Raw genomic sequence first — 20,999 nt, forward strand, 5'->3', positions numbered from 1 at the left:
TATCGCCGAGGGTTTACCCCCTCGCGGGCGCGTTAACCCGGAAGCACGTGTTAGTACGGCCACGTGCTCCACACTGCGGCTCCACACCGCGACTCCACATAGCTCCACGTCTGACTCCACGTAGCTCCACGTCTTCCCTGCTCTCCCCCCCCGTGGCTCCCCTCGGCTCCTGTTCGCGGCTCCGGTTCCGCGCAGCGCTCCGCCGTCATGAAGTTCAACTTCAGGGTTCGTTCCATCGCGAGCGGTGCACGGAGCGCGGTCTCCATTGCTCTGTCGGCCCGTCTCGTCCTTCTCGTCCTCAGGCTCTCTCCTCTGGCGTCTTCTCCTCTTCGCCCCGTCTCACGAGAGAGGATTTGGAGGCGCACTCAGTCGGTCTCTGCAGAGGGGCAGCTGCATTTAGATGATTTGGCTGCTATAAAATGTCCACGTGATGATGAGCCACTTTCTTGAGCTATTATTTGCGGCCAGGTCGCTTCTGAAAAAGAAGCTAATAGCTCAGTGAGCTTTACCTGGTAAAATGTAAAAAAATATTTTATCTAAATAATTTTAAGTGATTTGGTTACCTTTACTATTCTTCGATCTCCTATCGTGTGTTTGTACTGTTGTCACGTCCTGATCCGCCCCTACTGGACACGTGAAAAGGAGCTTGAAAGCTCGTCGGATTCTCCTCCTGCAGTATATATTCTGATTTTGCCTCAATACGGACTGCACTGTGTGATTGTGACTTGGGAGTTGTAGCCTTGTAATTATCACCACCGTCATAATCAACAGCAGTAGATTCACGTTCAGTAACCAGGTGAGAAATTAAAAGACACCCGGATAATCGTCTCATTTTGAATAGTAACCCGGGTCGCTAAAACTAGAAATAGCAACGACGTTAAAGTACAGCAACCATTGCTCACGCTCGTGCGACTTCAAAGTCCACTTTGCATGTTGCAACAGCTGACTTCATCGCTTCGTCGTCGCGTGAGTTATCCTCGGAATGTTCCCTCCTTGAGCTGCGACTCCGTCGTTCGTCTTGGCCGCCAGCCCACGACCCCGTCTGCAGTGTTGTCCTGTTCAAACCCGTCAACATGACTTGTCCAGGCTGCATTTGTTCTCTCATCCACATGCGCATCTCTCTGCCTCCGTGTAACTTTCAAAGCAGTACCAATCATTGGCACGAAATCGGCTCTCTCGTTTTCTTGCGAATCTCAGTATGTTCAGGAACCAAATGCCAATGTCGAGGTCTGCTGCTCGCCTCGACCAGAGCGAGGGCTTCAGCAGAGAGAGAGCGGCATGTGTAGTCTTGCTGTTCCTCCTTCGTTGAAGGAGCCCAGAGCACAGTGGTGTAATGTATGGCCATAGTTAGGGCTGCGTGAACATCTCGGCGAAATGCACCCATTACTGTTTACACACGCGCATTAAAATGTCTCAATCATGGAATGCTTCATCAACCATTCTGCCACGATTATGTGGTGGATGTGTAATTAAAATGCTCTTCCGATATAAAAAAAAAAACTAAATTGAAAACTAATTTCTTTAGAACTGCTCTTTGTGTTTAGTTGTCTTTCCCCGCACCTCCAACATACATACAACACGACTATATTGAACTCAACTGTTTTATTTTACCAGCTAAGACTCACTGAGCGATATAGCTCTTGTTTTTCAGAAGTGACCTGCCCACAAATGATAGCTCAGCCAAGTTGCTTATCACGTGGAAATGTATAGCAGCCAAATTCTAAATGTCGAGGGAAAACCCGGAAAATTCGGAGAAAAATCAACGCGATCACGGAGAGAACGAACACGCAAACTCCAAATATACAGGCATTGTGAGGGTCGGGATCGAACCCACGACCTCCTCCATACCAAGCGAGAGAGATGACATCTCCTAGCCACCGCGGCAATGCGCGCGAGCGTGAGCGTCGTCGGTGAGCGAGTGTCTGCTAAGGTTGGTGCCTGTGCCTTTGCTCCGCAGTTTTCGAACCTGCTGGGCACTGTGTACCGTCGCGGAAACCTCGCCTTCTCTCCCGATGGCAACAGCGTGGTCAGCCCCGTGGGGAACCGCATCACGCTCTTCGACCTCAAAAAGTGAGTGCCGCCACGTGGGCAGCGATGCCTGCTCTCGGTGTTACAAGGGTTTAGCGTCACACTCCAAGCCATGTCCCGAGAGGGCTCTTGTTGTTTACAAGCGGTCTGCCAGTTCGCCAGCATTCATTTAAGCGATACCCTGACTCCTGACGAGACACAGAAGGTCGAATTGGGTCATGCGTTGTCTCGTGGTGAACCAGTGCTGATGAATTTATAACCTAAAGTGTTTAGCAAAGCTCACCCATCATCATTGTTACATTTACAGTGTGTATTTTCCAGCGTTGCAATCTTCATGGAGTTCCACATTGCTTCATTTCAGGCAATGGGTGGAGACCACCTTGCGCTATGTGTTTCCTACTCATTATTTAAAATGATGAATGTGTTTGTGTTTCTCCACAACGGTGGTGGAAAGCGGTTGTGCAATGGTTGGCGCTCTGCGCTACGAGCCCAGCAACCTGAGTTTGATTTCAACTCATGGTCACCAACACCAGTGACGAGTATCAGAACTGGTCCTGGGCCTCTCCTTGGTCGACTCGGCCTCAAATGAGTACCTGGTGCAGTGCGTAAACATCGCCAGTGGGGAGACGAAGGTTTTTGGGGGTGGTACTGGCCACCACCCCTTGTGTGCCCCTGTACCAGTCTTCATAGGTACTCACTATCAGCACTTGCCCCAACAGGCTGTTAACGCTACACGGGTGATCTTTGTCTTTGTGTGTGTACGCAACAGTAACAAGTCGGAGACCCTGCCTGTGGCGACAAGGGTCAACATCAGCTGTGTGGGCCTCTCTCGAGACATGAGCCTGGCCATCCTCATCGACGAAGGTGCGGCCTTCCCACAGCGTCCCCGCTCTGCGAGCCGTGCTCGTTAACATCCGCCCTTCGTGTGATTATAAGCTGCTTGCCCCGAGATATTAACTCTTTCCCGTTCCGAGACGACTGCAGGATGGGTGTCCCGTTCACCTCTGAATCTCGGGAAACGCGCAAGCGGCTCATTGTAGCATTGTTTTTAAAGACGCCGTTACTCACGGCAGAGAATCGTAGCGACACGACCGCCGCACTCTACGACAGCCGGCGCCAAACTGTGCCACACGCCCTCCCGCGTGGCCTTGGGGGGAGCCTCGGTACCGATAAAGTTATTGTATTTTAGTTTTCTACCGGTGTCGGAAGAAAAACTAATCGAAAGAAAATCCGATGATATACACCACCACGTACGCTTTTGCCGAGCTTATTGTTGCCTCTTGAGAATGCGAGCGTTGATGCCGTGGGGGGGGGGGTGGGGTCCCTGTTGCAGAGGGTGCCGCGGTGCTCGTGAGCATGATCGGCAAGTCGGTGCTGCACCACTTCCACTTCAACAAGCCGGTGCACAGCATCAAGTTCTCTCCGGACGGGCGGTGAGTTGCCACCAACACCCCCCCCACTCCACCTCGTCGGGGAAGCTGACCCCCCTCGTGGGAGGTCGCGGGGTTATAAGAAGGCTCAGTGGGCCTTACCTCGTAAAATAAAAAATAGTTTGTGATTTTGTGACTCTTATCGAACGCCGATTTTGCAGGAAGTTTGTCGTGACCAAAGACAAGGTGGCGATGCTTTATCACGCTCCCGGCCTCGTGCGGGAGTTCAACCCATTCGTGCTGGACAAAACCTTCTTTGGGCCGTACGACGAGACCACGTGCATCGACTGGACGGACGATTCCAGGTGAGCTCACGGCCCGGCGTTGCGCGCACCGCCCATCGCTACCGTGCGTGCGCTTCCGTGTTCGCTCCGCACGATGCTGGGTGCTGCCTGGAGATCTACTGGACAGCTGTGAAGAAGAGCTTTATAGCTCATCGGATTCCTCCAAGACAGCGTTGTTCATTGAAGGCCCCGCGGGCCACTGGCAGCCCCTGGTGGCCTTAAGTAGTGGTCGTGGTGGTAGTCGTAGCGCGAGAAGGCCGACGCGGTGGGCGACTGCCCGCGCCAGCGAGTGAGATCTGGCGCGCGATCTCGCGTGGTTTCGGTCGCGAGAGCCTCTCTGCGTCTTTGTGACAGCACCACGCGCGTCTCCACCCCCCCCCCCAGGTGCTTCTCGGTGGGCAGCAAGGACATGTCCACGTGGGTGTTTGGAGTCGAACGCTGGCAGAACCTGGTCTTCTACGCCCTCGGGGGCCACAGGGACGCCATCGTCGCGTGCTTCTTCAGGCAGAACTCCCTTGACGTACGTGCGCGCCTCCCTTGGCTCGCTTGCGGCGGGCGGAGAGGGGGAGGGCACCCCCCAGGTGTGGGGGGTGGGGTGGTGCGGCTGACGGACAGCTCGTGGGCGGGCGGTCAGCCTGGTGGGTGGTGCCAGCCCCGCGGCCTGCACTCGGGCATCGCTGGGTCGCTGCTCGTGCCGTTTGATTCGTGCCGTTGTCCATCGGCTCGGCCGTGACAGTGACGTGTGGGCGCCAGCGGAGTCTCGTGGCAAGGAGCCCCCCACCTGGGTTCAATCCGAACCCCCGGGCACCTTTCTGCGTGGAGTTTGGGTGTTCTACCCCCTGTTGTGAATGGGCGGTTTCCTCCCATAGCCACAAGAAAACAAAACCACATACAACGTAGCAACATCCTAACGCTGAACAAATACCTGCAAATTACTGAATTGGGATTACAATGTGATTACATATTTGGCAGGACCCTCCTAAAATACAATCTTGAGACGATATAGAAACGACTGGGCTATCGCAAATTATAGCTCAACGAAATGGCTTACCACGTGGACATTTATAGCAGTCAAATACTCTAAATGCACGTTGATTATAAGCGTGGAGGGAAAAACCGGAGGACCTGGAGAAAAATTAACGCGTCCACAAGGAGAGCACGCAAACTCCGAATATTCAGCAGGTGTCAAGATAGGGATCGAACCCACGACCTCTGATATACCAGGCGAGGAAGGTAACATCTCGCCACCGCTGCGCCCTACTAGGCGAGGCTTTGCTGGATAAACTGTTGAGAGAGAGGGAGAGCGCGCGTGCTCCTGTGTTGGCGTGTTCACGTGTTCGTGTGTTGGCGCTTTCTCAGATTTACACGCTGAGTCGGGATGCCGCGCTGTGCGTGTGGGAGTGCGACACTCCGCTGACGGGCCTCAGGCCTCGGGTCACGAAGGCCCCGGAGGAGGCGGCGGCGGAGGAGGAGGAGCGGGAAGTTCCCTGCGGCGACGGCGAGGGGGAGAAGGCCGGCGAAGTGATTCACGGGAAAGTGGAGACGGAAGTTGCCCAATACAAGGTCCACTACAAACAGAAGTTCAAGTGAGTGGCGAGTGACGCGCAAGTTGTGGCTGTGAGTTGTTGTTGTTGTGTGCAAGTGTGACGAGCTGTGGTGTTGAGTTGTGAGTGTGGTGGTTGCAAAGAAGCGAACGCGGCTGTCGTCCGGCATTGTCGCGTGACGGCACCGCGCGATGTGGAGCAACGGTCGAGCACGGAAGCAGTTTCACAGATCCCCTCGTAATCGTGCTTGTGCACCAGAAAGGCAGCCGAGTGGGGAATTAAACCCAGGCCCTTCCTGCTGTGAGGCACGAGCGTTGTCACTTTGCCGCCAGACCAATCGACTCGTTGCCTCCACAGAGAGAGCAGACTGTGTTCCAGGTGCGCAGTGGCGAGATGTTAACTACCTCGCCTGCTATGCAGGTGGTCGTGGGTTCGATCCCGACCCTGACGCCTGCTGTATATGTGGAGTTTGCGTCTATCTCTCTTGCCGTGGTGGTCGCGATTTTCCCCCTCCACGTTTAGAATCAACATCGCACGTTTAGAGTATTCGGCTGCTATACATTTCTAGACGACGATAAGCCGCTTCGTTAAACCATCATTTGTGATGGCCAGGTCGCTCTAAAAAATATCTGCATAGATCAGTGGGCCTCATCTGGTCAAAATACAAGTTTAGTTGAGTTAGTTTAGTTCGCTAGTTTTAGCTGAGGCGAGTTGAGTTAGGTGACACTGTCTTTCCGACAGACCTGTTCTTCACGTGAGGACGGATGCTTGCGTTGTGGCCGAAACGTCGTGAGAATTGTATTTTATTATGTTTTATTTTTATTATTTTATAATTTCCCTTCTACGTGACTTTGCCGAAAGAAACAAGAAGATGAATACCTGCAGTCATGAAAGCTTTAAATCGAAATTTAGGTGAGGTAGTTGAGTTATTTTAGTTGAGTGTGTCCGTCAGCATCGCTGAAGTGGTGGTGGCACCTCGTCCCTGCAGGTACTTCTTCAACAAAGACGGAGACTTCAACTGCCTCACCGCCGCCGACTACCACAAGGCCACGCAGATCCTCGTCTCGGCCTTCGCCTCCGGAGTGTTCCACATCCACGAGCTGCCGGACTTCAACCTCATCCACTCTCTCAGGTGAGACATCGGCCTCTCGACATCTTTAAGATCACCTGGTGGTGGATTTTTCTCCGGGTCCTCTGGTTTTTCCCTCCACATAATCAGCATGCCTTCAGGAGTATCTGGCTGCTGTAAATTTCCACATGATGATAAGCCACTTGATTGAGCTGTCATTTGTGGCCAGGTCACTTTTGCAAAAGAGCTACACAGCTCAGTGGGCCTTACTTGGGAAAATATAATAAATAGTCTCAAGACTTTTCTTTGTGGAGGGTCCTGCCAATTACATTTGCAGTAGGGGTAGGCGACGCTGTAAAATAAAAAGTTGTACATTTTGTGGTTTGGCTCTCCAACACACCGGTGTGTTGTACGAGTGACGAATTGGCACGTTCTGTTTACGTGACAACCCTTACTAGTTGGCTGTGTCGGGTGGTGGCGGGTTTAACGACACATTTATATATTTACGCGATCTAACCCAAAATAAACTGTTACTGATGATATTGGTCGCGAGCGCCTCCTACTCCGCGCTGCACTGCGTCTAGTTTAGTTTACCTTGCCGCCCCGGCAGGGTTGGGAGTCTCACACACTTCCGTGATCCGCCAACCCTCACGTCCCAGTGCGATGAATGTTGGCTGCGCCACGAACGCCGGGGCGCAGCGACGTTGCGTGCTCGCACGACGCGCGACCATCGCGCGCTTCGCGTGCGTGCCAGATGAATCGGTGTTGAAACGTTTTTGGGATGACCGCAGCGCGAACCCTTCCCGTGTAAATTCTCTCCCTTTTCCTGCAGCATTTCGGACCAATCGATCTCGTCGGTTTGCATCAACAACACGGGCGACTGGATCGCTTTTGGCTGTACAGGTGAGTCGGTGTTCGCTGTCCTTGCGGCACTGCTGCCATCTGGCTTCGTAGATCTCCTCCTCCTCTCGTCCTCTTCGTTCCCAATCTTCTCTTTGTCCCTCCTCCTCCTCCCTGTGCCCAGCCCCCGTGTTCGGTCCTTCTCCCTCCTTGCAGCCCTCCACTGGAATCAACTTCCCCTGCACATTGAACAGCACTGCACCATAGACTCAGCACTGCTACCCATAGACTCAGCACTGCTACCCATAGACTCAGCACTGCTACCCATAGACTCAGCACTGTTACCCATAGACTCAGCACTGCTACCCATAGACTCAGCACTGCTACCCATAGACTCAGCACTGCTACCCATAGACTCAGCACTGTTACCCATAGACTCAGCACTGTTACCCATAGACTCAGCACTGTTACCCATAGACTCAACACTGCCCATAGACTCAGCACTGCACCATAGACTCAACACTGCCCAGAGACTCAACACTGCCCCAGTACATTACGCAGTCCCCCTCCTTAACCTCCTCCTGTTTCTCTGTTAAGGCCTCGCCTCTTCTCCATCACCCCTCCACTGCTTCCCGTCCCTCCCCTGTCGCCCTTCCGTGATCCCCACGTGCCCCTCTGCTGCTGTCACTCGTTCCTCAACCCTTGTTGCAGCACGCCCCTGCTGCCAACTACGTCATTCCACTCTGTGTGTCACCATTTTGCATGGTGCTGGCCACCCACCCCCTTGTGTGCCACTGTGCCAGCCTTCATAGGTGTTCCTCGCTAACAGCACTTGCTACCCAAAGTCTGTTAAAACTAAACTATAAAACTATTGTTTTCTTTTACCAGTTAAGGCCCACTCAGCTATACAGCTCTTGTTCAGAAGCAACCTGGCCACAAATGATAGCTCAACGAAGTTGCTTATCACGTGAACATTTTAGCAGCCAAATACTCTAAACGCATGATGTCTATTCTAAATGTGGAGGGAAAAGCCGCAGGACTCAGAGAAAAATTCACGACCCAGGAGAAAAATCCATCGTCAGGGTCGGGATTAAATCCTCCTGTATATCAGGCGAGGTAGTTAACATTTCTTGAGAACGGCTTTGTGTTTAGTTTGTTGTCCTTTTACTAGTACAGTTGGCTACGTATGGTATTGTAAAGCTCTCTGAAAAGGGCACTATTTCAATCTGAAATAGAATAGAAGTTCAACATACGTACGTTTCTCCACCGTGTTCAAAGCTGTACGGGGTTGGGGGGATGTTTGTTGTTGTTTTGCTGCGGTGCAGGCTACGGGCAGCTGTTGGTGTGGGAATGGCAGAGCGAGTCGTACGTCATGAAGCAGCAGGGCCACTACAACAGCATGGCGTGCGTGAGCTACTCGCCCGATGGGCAGCACATGGCGACGGGCGGAGATGATGGCAAGGTGACGCTTCCGCTCCGTTTGGTTTGCCACAGTGGCGCCGGGTTACGTTCAGGGGGGGTGACGGAGGGTGGGGGAGGAGGGTGGGGTGGTGGAGGGAGGGGGGCGTTCCTGAGAAAGGTGCATCGACGATTATCGAGACGGCGTAAATCAGTGATAAACAAAGATGCCGCCGGAGAGTCAGAATCAGGATATGTGTTTGGACTTTTGGGCAAGGCAGCAAAACAACAGCAAGAGCCATCCCAGACCACAGCAAGACAACACACAGCAGCAGGGGCACCATCGGCCCCATTGCGAACGTTGGGCAGTCCCCTCCTGAAAATACTTCTTGAGACTCGGAGTGAGATTCTCCTTGGTAAACAAGAAGAATAATTCATTATTTTATTTTAGGTAAATTAATAAGGTAAGGCCCACTGAGCTATCTATGTAGCTCTTTTTAGAAGCGACCTGGCTGTCACAAATGATAGCTCAACGAGAAGTGGCTTAAAACGTGAAATATTATAGCAGCCAAATACTCTTAACGCGTGATGTTGATTCTAAATGTGGAGGGAAAAACCAGAAGACCCGGAGAAAAATCCACACGACCACGGGAGGGGAGAGAAACGCAAACTCTAAATATACAACAGGCGTCAAGATTGAACCCATGACCTCCTGTATACCAGGTAAAGTAGTTAACATCTCCTAGCCACCATAATGATAATTATTATAAAATCCTATAATAATAATATGATAACGTGAGGTTGGCGGCGGTGGTGGTGTGTGCGTGCTGCAGGTGAAGTTGTGGAACACCAGCAGCGGCTTCTGCTTCGTCACCTTCAGCGACCACAGCAGCTCCATCACGGGCGTCACCTTCACCAGCACCGGCTTCGTGGTGCTCTCCGCCTCCCTGGATGGCACCGTCCGAGCCTTCGACCTGCACAGGTGGCGCAAGTTCCACATTCCCATGGCCGGACGCGAGACTTAAACTAAACTAAATTTTTATTTTACCAGCTAAAACCCACTGGGCTGTTTAGCTCTTTTTTCAGACCTGGCCACAAATGATAGCTCAACGAAATGGCTTGTCATAACGTGGACATTTCTATCGCCAGCCAAATATGCTCAACGCACATAAATTCTAAATGTGGAGGGGAAAAACCGGAGGACCCAGAGAAAAATCCTCACAACCACCACGGGGAGAGAAGGGGAGAGAGAATACCAGACTCCAGATATACAGCAGCATCATCAGGGTCGGGATGGAGACCACGAGCTCCTGCATACCAAGCGAGGTCGTTAACACCTCGCCGGCCCGGCGTCCCACAGGTACCGCAACTTCCGGACGTTCACGTCGCCGCGTCCGGCGCAGTTCTGCAGCGTGGCGGTGGACTCGAGCGGGGAGGTGGTGTGCGCCGGATCCTCCGACCACTTCGAGGTCTACGTGTGGTCCATGCAGACGGGACGTCTGCTGGAGGTTTGTGTCCGCTCGCCACTCCCTGCCACCGTGGGTGCCTGGGACGCAGGATCCACCGTTAACGCGCGGCACTCGCCCCAGAGGTCTGTCGAGGCTACACGGGGGGGTCTCTTTGTCTTTGTCTCGCGTGCAGGTGCTGGCCGGTCACGAGGGGCCGGTGAGTGGCCTCAGCTTCAGCCCCGGGCAGGCCCTGCTGGCGAGCTGCTCGTGGGACCGCACGGTGCGCGTCTGGGACGTGTTCGAGAACAAGGGCAACCGGGAGACCATCCAGCTCAACTCGGACGGTACCGCTCGCCTTACCGCCCCCACCCGCCTCAACGCTCCACTCACCGCCCCGCTCACTATTGCCCTCAATGCCCCCGCTCGCCGCTCCTCGCATAGTCACGGTCAGGATCAAGCCCACGACCGCCTGTATACCAGGCGAGGGAGATAACATCTCCTAGCCACTGATCGAGTCGACTGACCAAAGACCACGACGCTTCCGGGTTGACCCTGTGGCTGGTGGTCTTGCTGCTGCGTGTACGTGCGTACGTCGAACATCTTTCGCACCGTACGTAGCCAACCGTGCTAATTGGAGGTACGGCGGCGGCAGTGCCAGCCGGTAGGCGCTTGACGTTTAACTGCGCGCCGCTGTGCCTGCCACCGCAGCCCTGGCCGTGGTGTTCCGGCCGGACGGCAAGCAGATCGCCGTCGCCACGCTGGACGGCCACATCTCGTTTTGGGATCCGCACCAGGCCACGCAGACCGGCTCCATCGAGGGGCGCCACGACCTGGCCATGGGGCGCCGGGACCTCGACCTCGTCACCGCCAAGCACACCGCCAAGGGGAAGTGAGTCGCAAATAAAACTTGCTATTTGTTACGGTTTTTTACCAGGGGAGGCAGGCCCACTTGAGCTACTGAATAGCTCTTTTTCAGAAGCGACCCGGCCATCACTAATGATAGCTCTACTAATTGGCTTATCGTCGCGTGGAAATGTATAGCAGCCAAATACTCTCAACTGACGCCGATTTTAAATGTGGAGGGAGAAACCGGAGTACCCGGAGAAAAATCCACGTGACCACGGGGAGAACGTGCAAAATCTAAATATACAGGTGTCGGGATGGGGATCGAAGCCACTACCTCCTGTATACCAGGCGAAGTAGTTAACATCTCTTCAGCAGACTTGAGCAGGCCAGGCGCCGATACACCAGCCACACAGGGGCAGCTGCCACCAGGAGGGGGTTGCCCCTTTGTGACGTGTCAATGACGCGGGTCAAGGGCCGGGAGACGCTGCCTCCGCTCCAGGTACACTCGGCGTTGCAGGTACGTCCACCTCAGCGCGGCGTTCCTGTCGCCCCAGGTCTTTCACCACGCTGTGCTACTCGGCCGACGGGGAGTGCATCCTGGCTGGAGGACGCTCCAAGTTTGTCTGCATCTACAACATCCAGGAACAAATCCTCATCAAGAAGTTTGAGATCTCCTGCAACCACTCCCTGGATGCTATGGAGGTGAGAGCCGTCGTCGCATGCTCCCCTCCGTACGCGCTTTATGGTGTCGTGTTGGCGGTGCGGTGGTAATGCTCATGCTGCCTTGCAGCAAGAAAGTCCTGGGTTCGATCCCCTAATCACGGTGCCTTTTTGCGTGGAGTTGGTACGTTTTGCACCTGTTCTGCATGGTGGAGAAATGTTAACTACCTCACCTGGTATACAGGTCGTGGGTTTAAGCCCCTCTGTATATTTGGAGTGCATGTTCTCCATGTGATTGTGTGGATCTTTACTTCTACATTTAGAATCGACTTGTGTTTCGAGTATTTGGCTGCTATAAATTTCCACACTATGATAAGCCACTTGGTTGAGCTATCAATTGTAACCAGGTCGCTTCTGAAAAAGAGCTCAGTGTGCCTTAGCTGGTCAAATTAAAAGTTTTGTTTGAATGGGAAGTAAAATAATTGGCAGAGCACCAATGAGGGATGTTATAAATGTGACCGGGCATCTTGACGTAACGACTTGTGTGTTGGTGTACAGCAATTCCTGGACCGACGGAAGATGACGGAGTTTGGAAGCCTGGCGCTGATCGATGAGGGTGTGGGGGATGAGGAGGGAACAGCCATCAGCCTTCCCGGCGTTCGACGAGGTAACTTCGACAACGCACCTCCCTCCTGCGAGTCCGCGTGCGTTGAGCGGTCCTCCAGCGGGTGTCCCGTTCACAACGTTTCTAGGACTGCCGGTTTTGCTTTTACCCGTTTTCTTTGTAATATAAACGTTGAGATGCGTGGTTTCAAGGTGCAAGCTTGTTGCCGTTTTGCTGCACCGTACAACGCGGCCCAGCATAGCGTCGACGCCTGCACAGCCGCGTCATGGTTTCATTCGTGTGGTGGTGGAGGGTTATGCCACACAACACTTGGCCAAATTCTAAACAGGATGGGAATATGTATTTATATTGGGGGAGCCCGATGTGCTGTGAAGCTCTGTTTCACGTCTCGTTAACGTGAGCCAACCCCAAAAAAAAGTTGTGAGCAAGCCGGTACATTTACGTGTGCGTAGTTTGGTGATGACCCCACGTTGACCCTTCCAAGCATGGTCGTGATGCCAGCATGCCAGTCGAGCCGACTGGACATCACTCAGCCGCGCGCGTCGCTGAGCGCCGAGTGGCCCCTACGCTGGTGTTAGTGGGGCATGGGGCGCGTCCACAGTTCTAGTCTTGGACGGCCCTGGCGGTGTGCGTGTCGTGCCCTTTGACGCGTCCTCTTTGTCCCTCGTGCCCCCAGGAGACATGAGCAGCCGGCACTTCAAGCCGGAGGTGCGCGTTACATCCCTGCAGTTCGCCCCCACAGGTCCAACACAACGTTCCCCTCCTTTTGAAACCACACAAACACATGGTGCCTGCTTTGACGCTGGCCAAGCATTCCAAATGTGGGACTCCCAACAAAAGTCTTCAGACTTAAACTGGCCATCCCATGTAATCAAATAATAATGCATTTGTACACATTGTGCTGTGAAGGTGGCACTGCCCACAAGGCTGGCTATCTGTTCAGCGCAGCGTTCTTTGTATGTTGACCGATGGCACTTATGGAATATAATTGTACAAAAACTTTACTGTTCTACAATTCCATAAATGTGTGCAATTGTACCCACTAAAGATTATTCTCAACCACTTGGTCTACAACACTGGGTCCTGTCTCACTCACTGCTGGCAGCCAGCCTCCTGCACTGCACTTGACGACCTAAAAAGCGTAGATAACCTGGCAACAAGCAATGCTTGCATGTTCTGTGTGTGTCGGACTTTCGTTGCCTATTTACTAAAATCGGAGGTGTGGTGGAAGGACAACTAACTAATCAAATCCTAACAGCAGTTTGAAAAGAAATTAGTTTCTTTTTTCCAGTTTAGATAGGCACAGCACAACACAATGCTCATTGTGATTGCCATGGGCTGCGCAGGGCAGGGATGGGCTGCCACGACGACGGAGGGGCTGCTGGTCTACTCCCTCGACAGGGGGCTCGTGTTTGACCCCTTTGACCTGGACGTGGACGTGACGCCGCAGTCCGTGCGCAAGGCGCTCTCTGCCGGGAACTTTTCCACCGCGCTCATCCTCAGCTTCCGCCTCAATGAGAAGCAGGTCATCCAGGAGGTGCTGGAGAGCATCCCCCACTCGCACAGTGAGTGACCGCTCCTCGCACCCACAGCACGATGGGTCCCCGCGCTCCCCTGGAGTGAAGGGTCCTTGCACTCCCAGCTGGGTAGTGGAGTTCCGGCAGTCTGATGCTAGACCACCAGGCGTTTGTGCATTGTAACACCGTGCCTGCACGCTCTCCCATTCCTCTCCAGTCGAGATTGTCAGCAGGTCCCTCGCAGAAGTCTACGTGCTCAAGACCTTGGATTTTGTTGCCGTCATGCTGGAGTCATCTTGCCACCTCCACTTCTACCTCCTGTGGGCACACCAGCTGCTGCTGCTGCACGGGCCGTCACTCAAGGCTCGGTGAGAGGACACCCCTCCATGGCAGGCCCCAGGGTGGCAGCAATCAAGTGTATGAGCGGATGAGCCAGCAGTGTTAAACCGTTTCTTTAGAATTGTCCTCCAAGCTAAGAAGCTCTTGAATCTGGTTTTATCAACACAATAAACAGCGTTTGCAACAGGTCGCATACAAATTAATAGAATACATACAGCAATGAAAGTCAAATAAAAAACGTACAATATATTACTTAATGATTTAATTATTTAACTAAAGTAAACATTAAGATTAGAGAAACATATTGCAAAATAGTGCATTTAGAGAGGAATAAAATTGGACACAATTGTAAAACAAGAAAAAGAAATGCCTTTGGTAAAATAGTTTTCCTGTGCAAACAAATTGAAAGTAACACTAGTAACCATCACAATCACCATGACATTGCAAACATTACAACAGGACTCCTATATAGAATAATAATAATAAACGATTCGTATATCGCCTTGCTTCAGTAGTGGCAGATTGTCAGGAATGCACTTGAAGTGATTTCAGAGGATTGAGTGAAGGTAGTGACTGTAAATCAAGTTGTGGTGATATTGTTCTAGAAACGAGGGGCGGCCACTGAGAATGCCTGTTTACCAAAACCTGTTTGTACCATGGAACATTCAACAAAAACAATGACGAGCTCCTCTAGTGAGGTCTGGCATCCTGTGGTGTCAAGTGTTGAATTGGTCTTCCCCACTTTTGGAATGTGTTTGTTCTGCAGCTAAGAATACATGGGACCCAACTGGGTATTGACCCAAACATGCCAATGCTGAAACATTACCTGCATCATCTTTGGGATGCCACAAAGCAGCAACAAAAACATTGCACCCCCCCACCCCCCCTACTGAGAACCACTGGGCAGGACCCTCCTCAAAAGGAGTCTTTGGCGAGGCCTCTCCTAGGTAAACGAGCAATGTGGAGATGCATCAGCGTTATTAAATCAACCTTGCCATTAATCTAGATTTGAAGTTTTCGTGACTGCAGGGATCCATACTCTTTGGTTCTTTCGGTAAAGTCGCGTAGGTAGAAAATCAAATAAATTTATTCCTACGTGACTCTACCGAAAGAACCAAAGACTATGGAACCTTACCATTGTCTCCATTTTCTAGAGTATCTGCTTTCAGCCAAAGTCCCTCACCTTTGCTTTGAAGAGTGTGCCTATTGTATGCTTGTGATTATTACTTAGAAGCAATGCAGGGTAGCCAGTCACCTTGCAACGCAGATGCCCGCTCACTATGTGGATTGCTGCCCACTATGTGGATGGCTGCTCTGGCACCATCTGGATGCCCTCACTCAATGGCGCGTTGCCGTGGCGTCTTGTTCCCTCCGCTGGCAGCTCCGCGTCCATCCTGCCGCTGATCCGGAACCTCCAGCGCAGCACCCAGAAGCGCCATGATGAAGTCGCCAAGCTGTGAGATTCCCCCACAGCGCCTGGACACACACGGCCCAACCGCACGATTCATACCACCCCTGGCCTACTGCTATCAAATTACATGATGGGATCTTTAAATGGTGCACCGTGAACGAGACATCTTGTCCTGCGTTTCAGGGTTAATATACCTGCAGTCGTAACATCTTAGTCACGCACATTACACACAAAGTGCTCGCCACAAATAAACAGCAATACTTTACACATTTCGCCGAAGAGCATAAGCCATCACACGAACTGCGGTCACCGCATTGCGCGCTTTCAGATGCACTTCTGTGGCCATTTGGAGAATTATTCCTTCCCAAAATAGGAAGCCATTGGAACCATGCACGTGTAAAATGTAGATTGAACTCTCATTTCTTTAGAATTGCTTTTGGCGTTTAGTTTGTCGTCCTTAACCCTCAACTCCAATTAGCACGGTTGGCTACATAATGCATATGCACAGGGCTGCCCACCAGTTTCTAAACCAAGAACTACTCCAGAAAGCTGCAGACTTGCCCTACATTAGGCGATCTTGTTGGTCGACACACCCTTGGGAGGTGGTGGGATGCCGTGTAAATGTCTGTTTATGGGGAGTGGCCGTGGAGCTGTTAGCACGCTGCACCACGAACCCCGACGACCTGAGTTCTATTCCTGCTCACAGCCAACACCAATGACGAGTATCTGAACCGATCATGGGCCCCCTCCCCTTGGTCAACTCAGCAGTGTGTAAACATCACCACCAGGGAGACAAAGGCAGCCAGGCATGTCCATCGGATTTCTACCCACCCCTTTGTGCGCAGTGCCGAGCTTATATCCTTACTAACAGCACTTTCCCCACAAGTCTGTTAAGCCTCCGGGGGGGGGATCTTTGTATTGCAGGTGCGACTGGAACATGTACAACATGCGCTACGTCCTCGCACTGGCCCAGCAGACTCCCGAGACGCCGGACGGAGGAGTGGCAGAAGAGGACTTGGACGAGAATGAACTCTTGAGCGATCTCATGATTTAGGACTTCACCCGTGGCACAAAACCGGCACCCACATTTGTGGTGTACCTTGCCATGCTCGCTTAAAGAGGTGGCGATGGACCTTTGCTCACATCGTGCCCTAGCCGACGCGTGTCGGGTGAAGAGATCTGCATGGGAGGTGACAAACACGCAAAGATCCAGGGCTTCCAGCGATTGTTGTGGTCACTTCCTGGAACTCTAAAAGAACTCAAGGCCCACCGAGCTATGTAGCTCTTTTTCAAAAGCGACCTGGCCACCAATCGTAGCTCAACTAAGTGGCAGCTTATGACATGGAAGTATATAGCAGCCAAATAATGGAAATTCACGTGGATTCTAAAATGGAGGTAAAAAACTGGAGGACCTGAAGAAAAATCCAAGCGACCACGGGGAGAGAGACATGCCAACTCCGAATATACAGCAGGCGTCAGGGTTGGGATGGAACCCACGACCTCCGGCATGCCAGGCAAGGGCGTTAACATCCAAACCTCACCATGCTCCATTTAGTAGCAAACAAAACATGGCGTCTAGTTGCTGCATTCAAATGGTGAAGATTGTTTCAATAATTATTTGTGCGTCGTTGAATGCCTGTTTACAAATCGGCCTAGGTCTTATCAAAACTGCAGTATAATATAGTTCAATATAATACTTGTAGCAGATCTATGCACAAATCAATTCCTGCCACCTGAGAAACAAGATGCCAATCCACAGACGGGTGGCAAACCTAAAATGTGTAACTGTAAAGGATGTTTTTTTTTCAATAAAAGTATTGTTCAGGACTCGATTTCAAATTCGTTGCCAGAATGTGTGCCATTTATGAACACTGCCGGGGGGTTTTGGGGGGGGCAGCAATTGATGCAGTGTTGCGTGCACCCAGTAACGGTGTGGCTCCTCTGCATGGGGCATTGGGGCAGCACCACACTCAAATAGATCCTTTAAAACAGAAGTTTGTTCCCGAACTTTGACATGAACGAGCAGTCCACACATTCTTTGGACGCGACTGTCGCTCCCAATAGCCAGCCAGCAAGACTTGTGTTGGATATACAGATTAATCCCCTCCTTGCAAAAACGTTCGGTTTACGAAATTTCACGTAAAAAGCAACTGACAAATTACGGGACACTTTTCTATTCACGACATCGAATTTCAACGAAATTTCACTGCGGCCACACGCCGTGAGATAAATCACGTGGGAGGCCACGTGGGAGGCCGCGTCATCTTCCTCCCGCGACAGCGTCACGGTGTCCCTGCAGCAGCAGCAGCACCTCCACATCGCCTCTCCACTCAATCCAATGCGCAGAAAATCTTTTAGCGCGTTCCCCGAAAAGGTTACCGTTAGTTTTATAAATTGTATTCTTGGTTCTTTCGGTAAAGTCACTTTACCGAAAGAACCAAGAATATGAATCCCTGCAGTCACGAAAGCTTTAAATCAAAATTGTTAAATTGTGTTAACGTTCCTATTATTTTTTTATTGTAAAAACACAGGTGTATATGTGTAGGTTAGTAGAGATGGCCGTTCGCAATACATCCCCGATTCTCTTTTAGAATGAAATGGTTAAAGCCGTTCCGATTTACGATTTTCCTTTTTAAGAATCGTCAAGTCGAGGGATGCCCGTAGCATCGTGCAACATCGTAACGCGTTTGCGTGCGATCCACGTTTGGGACGGGGGACGTGACGTCAGCACGCACCCTACTCAATACTGAGAATCACGTGACGTCATCACGCACGTGTGCGCGATGACGTCACAGCACGATAATCGACTGAAAGTGACGCTACGCGTGGTTCCGATTAGAGCGGAATTCGACGCAAAGGAGATCTCGGCTCGTCATTGCTACAAAGACCTCCCCGTATCGCCCTTTTTATCACAGAATGTTGGGGGCAAGTGCTGTTAGCGAGCGCCTATTAAGGCCGGCAGCATGCCAAGACGGGGGGGGGGTGGGGGGATGGGTGGCGAGCACCACGCCCGGCCGCCTCGTCTCCGCAACGCTGAAGTCTAAACATCGCACGGGGTCCTCGTTTAAAGCAAAGTGGAACCCAGCAGCAGCAGCTCAGCTGGTGGCCCCTGGGGGGTTCCCACTCGGGGTGCCCGCCTCACACGTGACACGGCCACTGGTGGGGCCACGTGGTGGCAGCCCCGTTCAGGTGAAATGAAGTCAAACTCTCACATTAACGACGATTAAATGGTCGCAGAGTTATTGCGCATGCAAAAACGTGACAATTACATTTTAAGTCACCCCAACAAAATAAGAACGGTATACACAGATTAAAATTAGATTATAAAAAGCCACATCTTTAGCCCCGATTTTAAGAAACGCGACACACTTTCCGTTCCGAACGATATTCAACAACATCAACAACATCGCCGTGACGCTCTGCTGATTATCGCGTAACCTCTGCTGCCGGTTTCCTAACGTATTGATTGTAACATAATAACACAAGTCAAGATAATAAATCCATCTCACCATCTCCCTGTGTTGCCTGTGACCGACCACCCACCCCGCGGTCTCCCTGGCCTCTTGCAGCAGGAGGGCCTCATGGAGGAGGGCCTCTCCCCCTGGGGGTTGACTACAGGTCTGGGGGCTTTGGCTTCACAATTGAGATCGGCTCCTGATGGCCTCACGGCGGGGACGTGTGGCACGATCGTTATTGATCGTTATTGATCATTATTGATTGGTCATGCGTATTGGGATTGGTTGCACAACCGGTTTGCGAATCTCCCATTGTGGGCGGGGACGTGTGGCATGATCGTTATTGATCATTATTGATTGGTCATGCGTATTGGGATTGGTTGCACAACCGGTTTGCGAATCTCCCATTGTGGGCGGGGACGTGTGGCATGATCGTTATTGATCATTATTGATTGGTCATGCGTATTGGGATTGGTTGCACAACCGGTTTGCGAATCTCCCATTGTGGGCGGGGACGTGTGGCATGATCGTTATTGATCATTATTGATTGGTCATGCGTATTGGGATTGGTTGCACAACCGGTTTGCGAATCTCCCATTGTGCTGTAGACCAGAGACTGAGAATCACGAGGCGGCGGTATTTTATATCAAGAGTCCCATTGGGCTCGGATGTCTTTTATTTTGGCGATGGCGACTCGTCCGGCAGACATCAAAGCATTCCAAAATAATACATGTAAACAAACGTAAATATAAAAAAATAATTACACTTTAAACGTTCGTAATTTGAATGTTTTAAATAGTTTAATCGAGCTGTGTATTGTATGTTAATCGTCTCCGCCACCTCGAGCTGAGATTAGTATCCGTAATACCGGTTTCTAGGTGCTGTTAATCTCATCAGTGATTGCTTAAAGTGTTAAATTAATATAAATTAATATGCAATATGTTGCATAGAAATGACGCGGGGTTTGAACCCGCGACACCATATCCCGCAGTCCCAACTCCCAACCGCTCACCACTCAGCTGAGGAAGTAGTGACGTCACGCCGGTTTTCCCGCTAAAGTATCTGAACGATGAGGTCATTGGTACGTTATTGATTTGGTTGTATTGGGTTATTATATACTCTGTAGAACATCGAACTCTATGCTTTACAAACTTCACTTTTTCGTAATTAATTGCGCAACATTTATCAATTTTATTTATTTCACTCTACGCTGCGAGTGCTCGATCGATGACGTCATTGGAGGGTGGAGCTAAAGGCGACTCCCATGATGCCGTGCGTCAATTACATAATTTAGACGCGCGAAAGATGAACATTTTAATAATTTATTCATCTTTACTTCGTTATTATTTTCAGGTATAAAATAACAAATAACGATAATGCTGTTCTACATAATTGAGGTGTGTTTATATTTAAAAGCAGCAACAATGCAGCTCCGATAGTGAAAGTGAAGTTTGTAAGAAAATAAATTAAACACAAAACGAATGTCACGCGGAATTGTGGGATACAATTTGGACTGCGCGCGTCATCGCTGACGTCGGCGCGCGCGATCTTCAGCATCATCAGCAGCAGCATCAGCAGCAAGCGATCGTCAAAGTATCTCGCCCCTCGCTCCCCTGCCAACGATAACAACTCCACATCGCTCCGTCCGCCGCGTGTGCGCCAGCTGCCCACGACGGCCGTGGCGCGTCTCGCGGGGTGCCTTGGTGGCAGTGCCCGAGCGAGATGTTGACGACCTCTGCCGCGCTGCAGGCGCAAGTGGGTTCGGGCGAGAGGCCCACCGAAAGTCGGTTTCGAATGTTGGCAAATGGCCTCTTTCGGCATAGTTTCGGTTTCGGTCGAAAGTTAAAAAAATGTAAATTTTTAACTTTCGGTCTGGTTTCGTTTTCGGCCAAAACCAGCAATTAAGTTTCGGTCGGCCTCGAGTTCGATCCCGACCCTGACGACGCCTGCCGCTGTATATTTGAAGTTTGCGTGCCTCTTTCCCCGTTGTCACGCGGATTTTTCTCTTGGTCCTCGGGTTTTACCCTCCGAATTTATAAACATGCGTTTTATAAGTATTTGGCTGCAATACATTTCCACATGATGGTGGAGCCATTTCGTTGAGC

At 51.4% G+C, this 20,999-nt stretch overlaps 1 protein-coding gene across 1 annotated transcript; it reads left to right on the plus strand.

Moving 5' to 3' along the window:
- The first annotated feature begins 13 nt into the window (after nt 1-13).
- On the plus strand, nt 14-17,250 carry LOC144936156 (periodic tryptophan protein 2 homolog). Its single transcript, XM_078863072.1, has 21 exons — nt 14-225; nt 1,958-2,070; nt 2,798-2,892; nt 3,362-3,461; nt 3,620-3,763; nt 4,127-4,262; nt 5,102-5,328; nt 6,275-6,418; nt 7,188-7,258; nt 8,521-8,657; nt 9,427-9,575; nt 9,954-10,101; nt 10,235-10,385; nt 10,750-10,930; nt 11,442-11,589; nt 12,106-12,214; nt 12,849-12,914; nt 13,519-13,737; nt 13,907-14,057; nt 15,410-15,484; nt 16,364-17,250. Exons 1-21 carry the CDS (start codon nt 208-210, stop codon nt 16,491-16,493), a joined length of 2,712 nt encoding a protein of 903 aa, XP_078719198.1. The 5' UTR covers nt 14-207; the 3' UTR covers nt 16,494-17,250.
- The last annotated feature ends 3,749 nt before the right edge of the window (nt 17,251-20,999 follow it).

The sequence above is a fragment of the Lampetra fluviatilis genome, chromosome 1, assembly GCF_964198595.1.
Source record: "Lampetra fluviatilis chromosome 1, kcLamFluv1.1, whole genome shotgun sequence".
Classification (NCBI taxonomy): Eukaryota; Metazoa; Chordata; class Hyperoartia; order Petromyzontiformes; family Petromyzontidae; genus Lampetra; species Lampetra fluviatilis.

Bases quoted from the DNA above. Each gene is read 5' to 3' on its own strand.
- LOC144936156 (XM_078863072.1), top strand. The intron at 10,102-10,234 runs GTTTGTGTCCGC...TCTCGCGTGCAG, and splicing joins AGACGGGACGTCTGCTGGAG to GTGCTGGCCGGTCACGAGGG. The intron at 12,215-12,848 runs GTAACTTCGACA...TCGTGCCCCCAG, and splicing joins CCTTCCCGGCGTTCGACGAG to GAGACATGAGCAGCCGGCAC.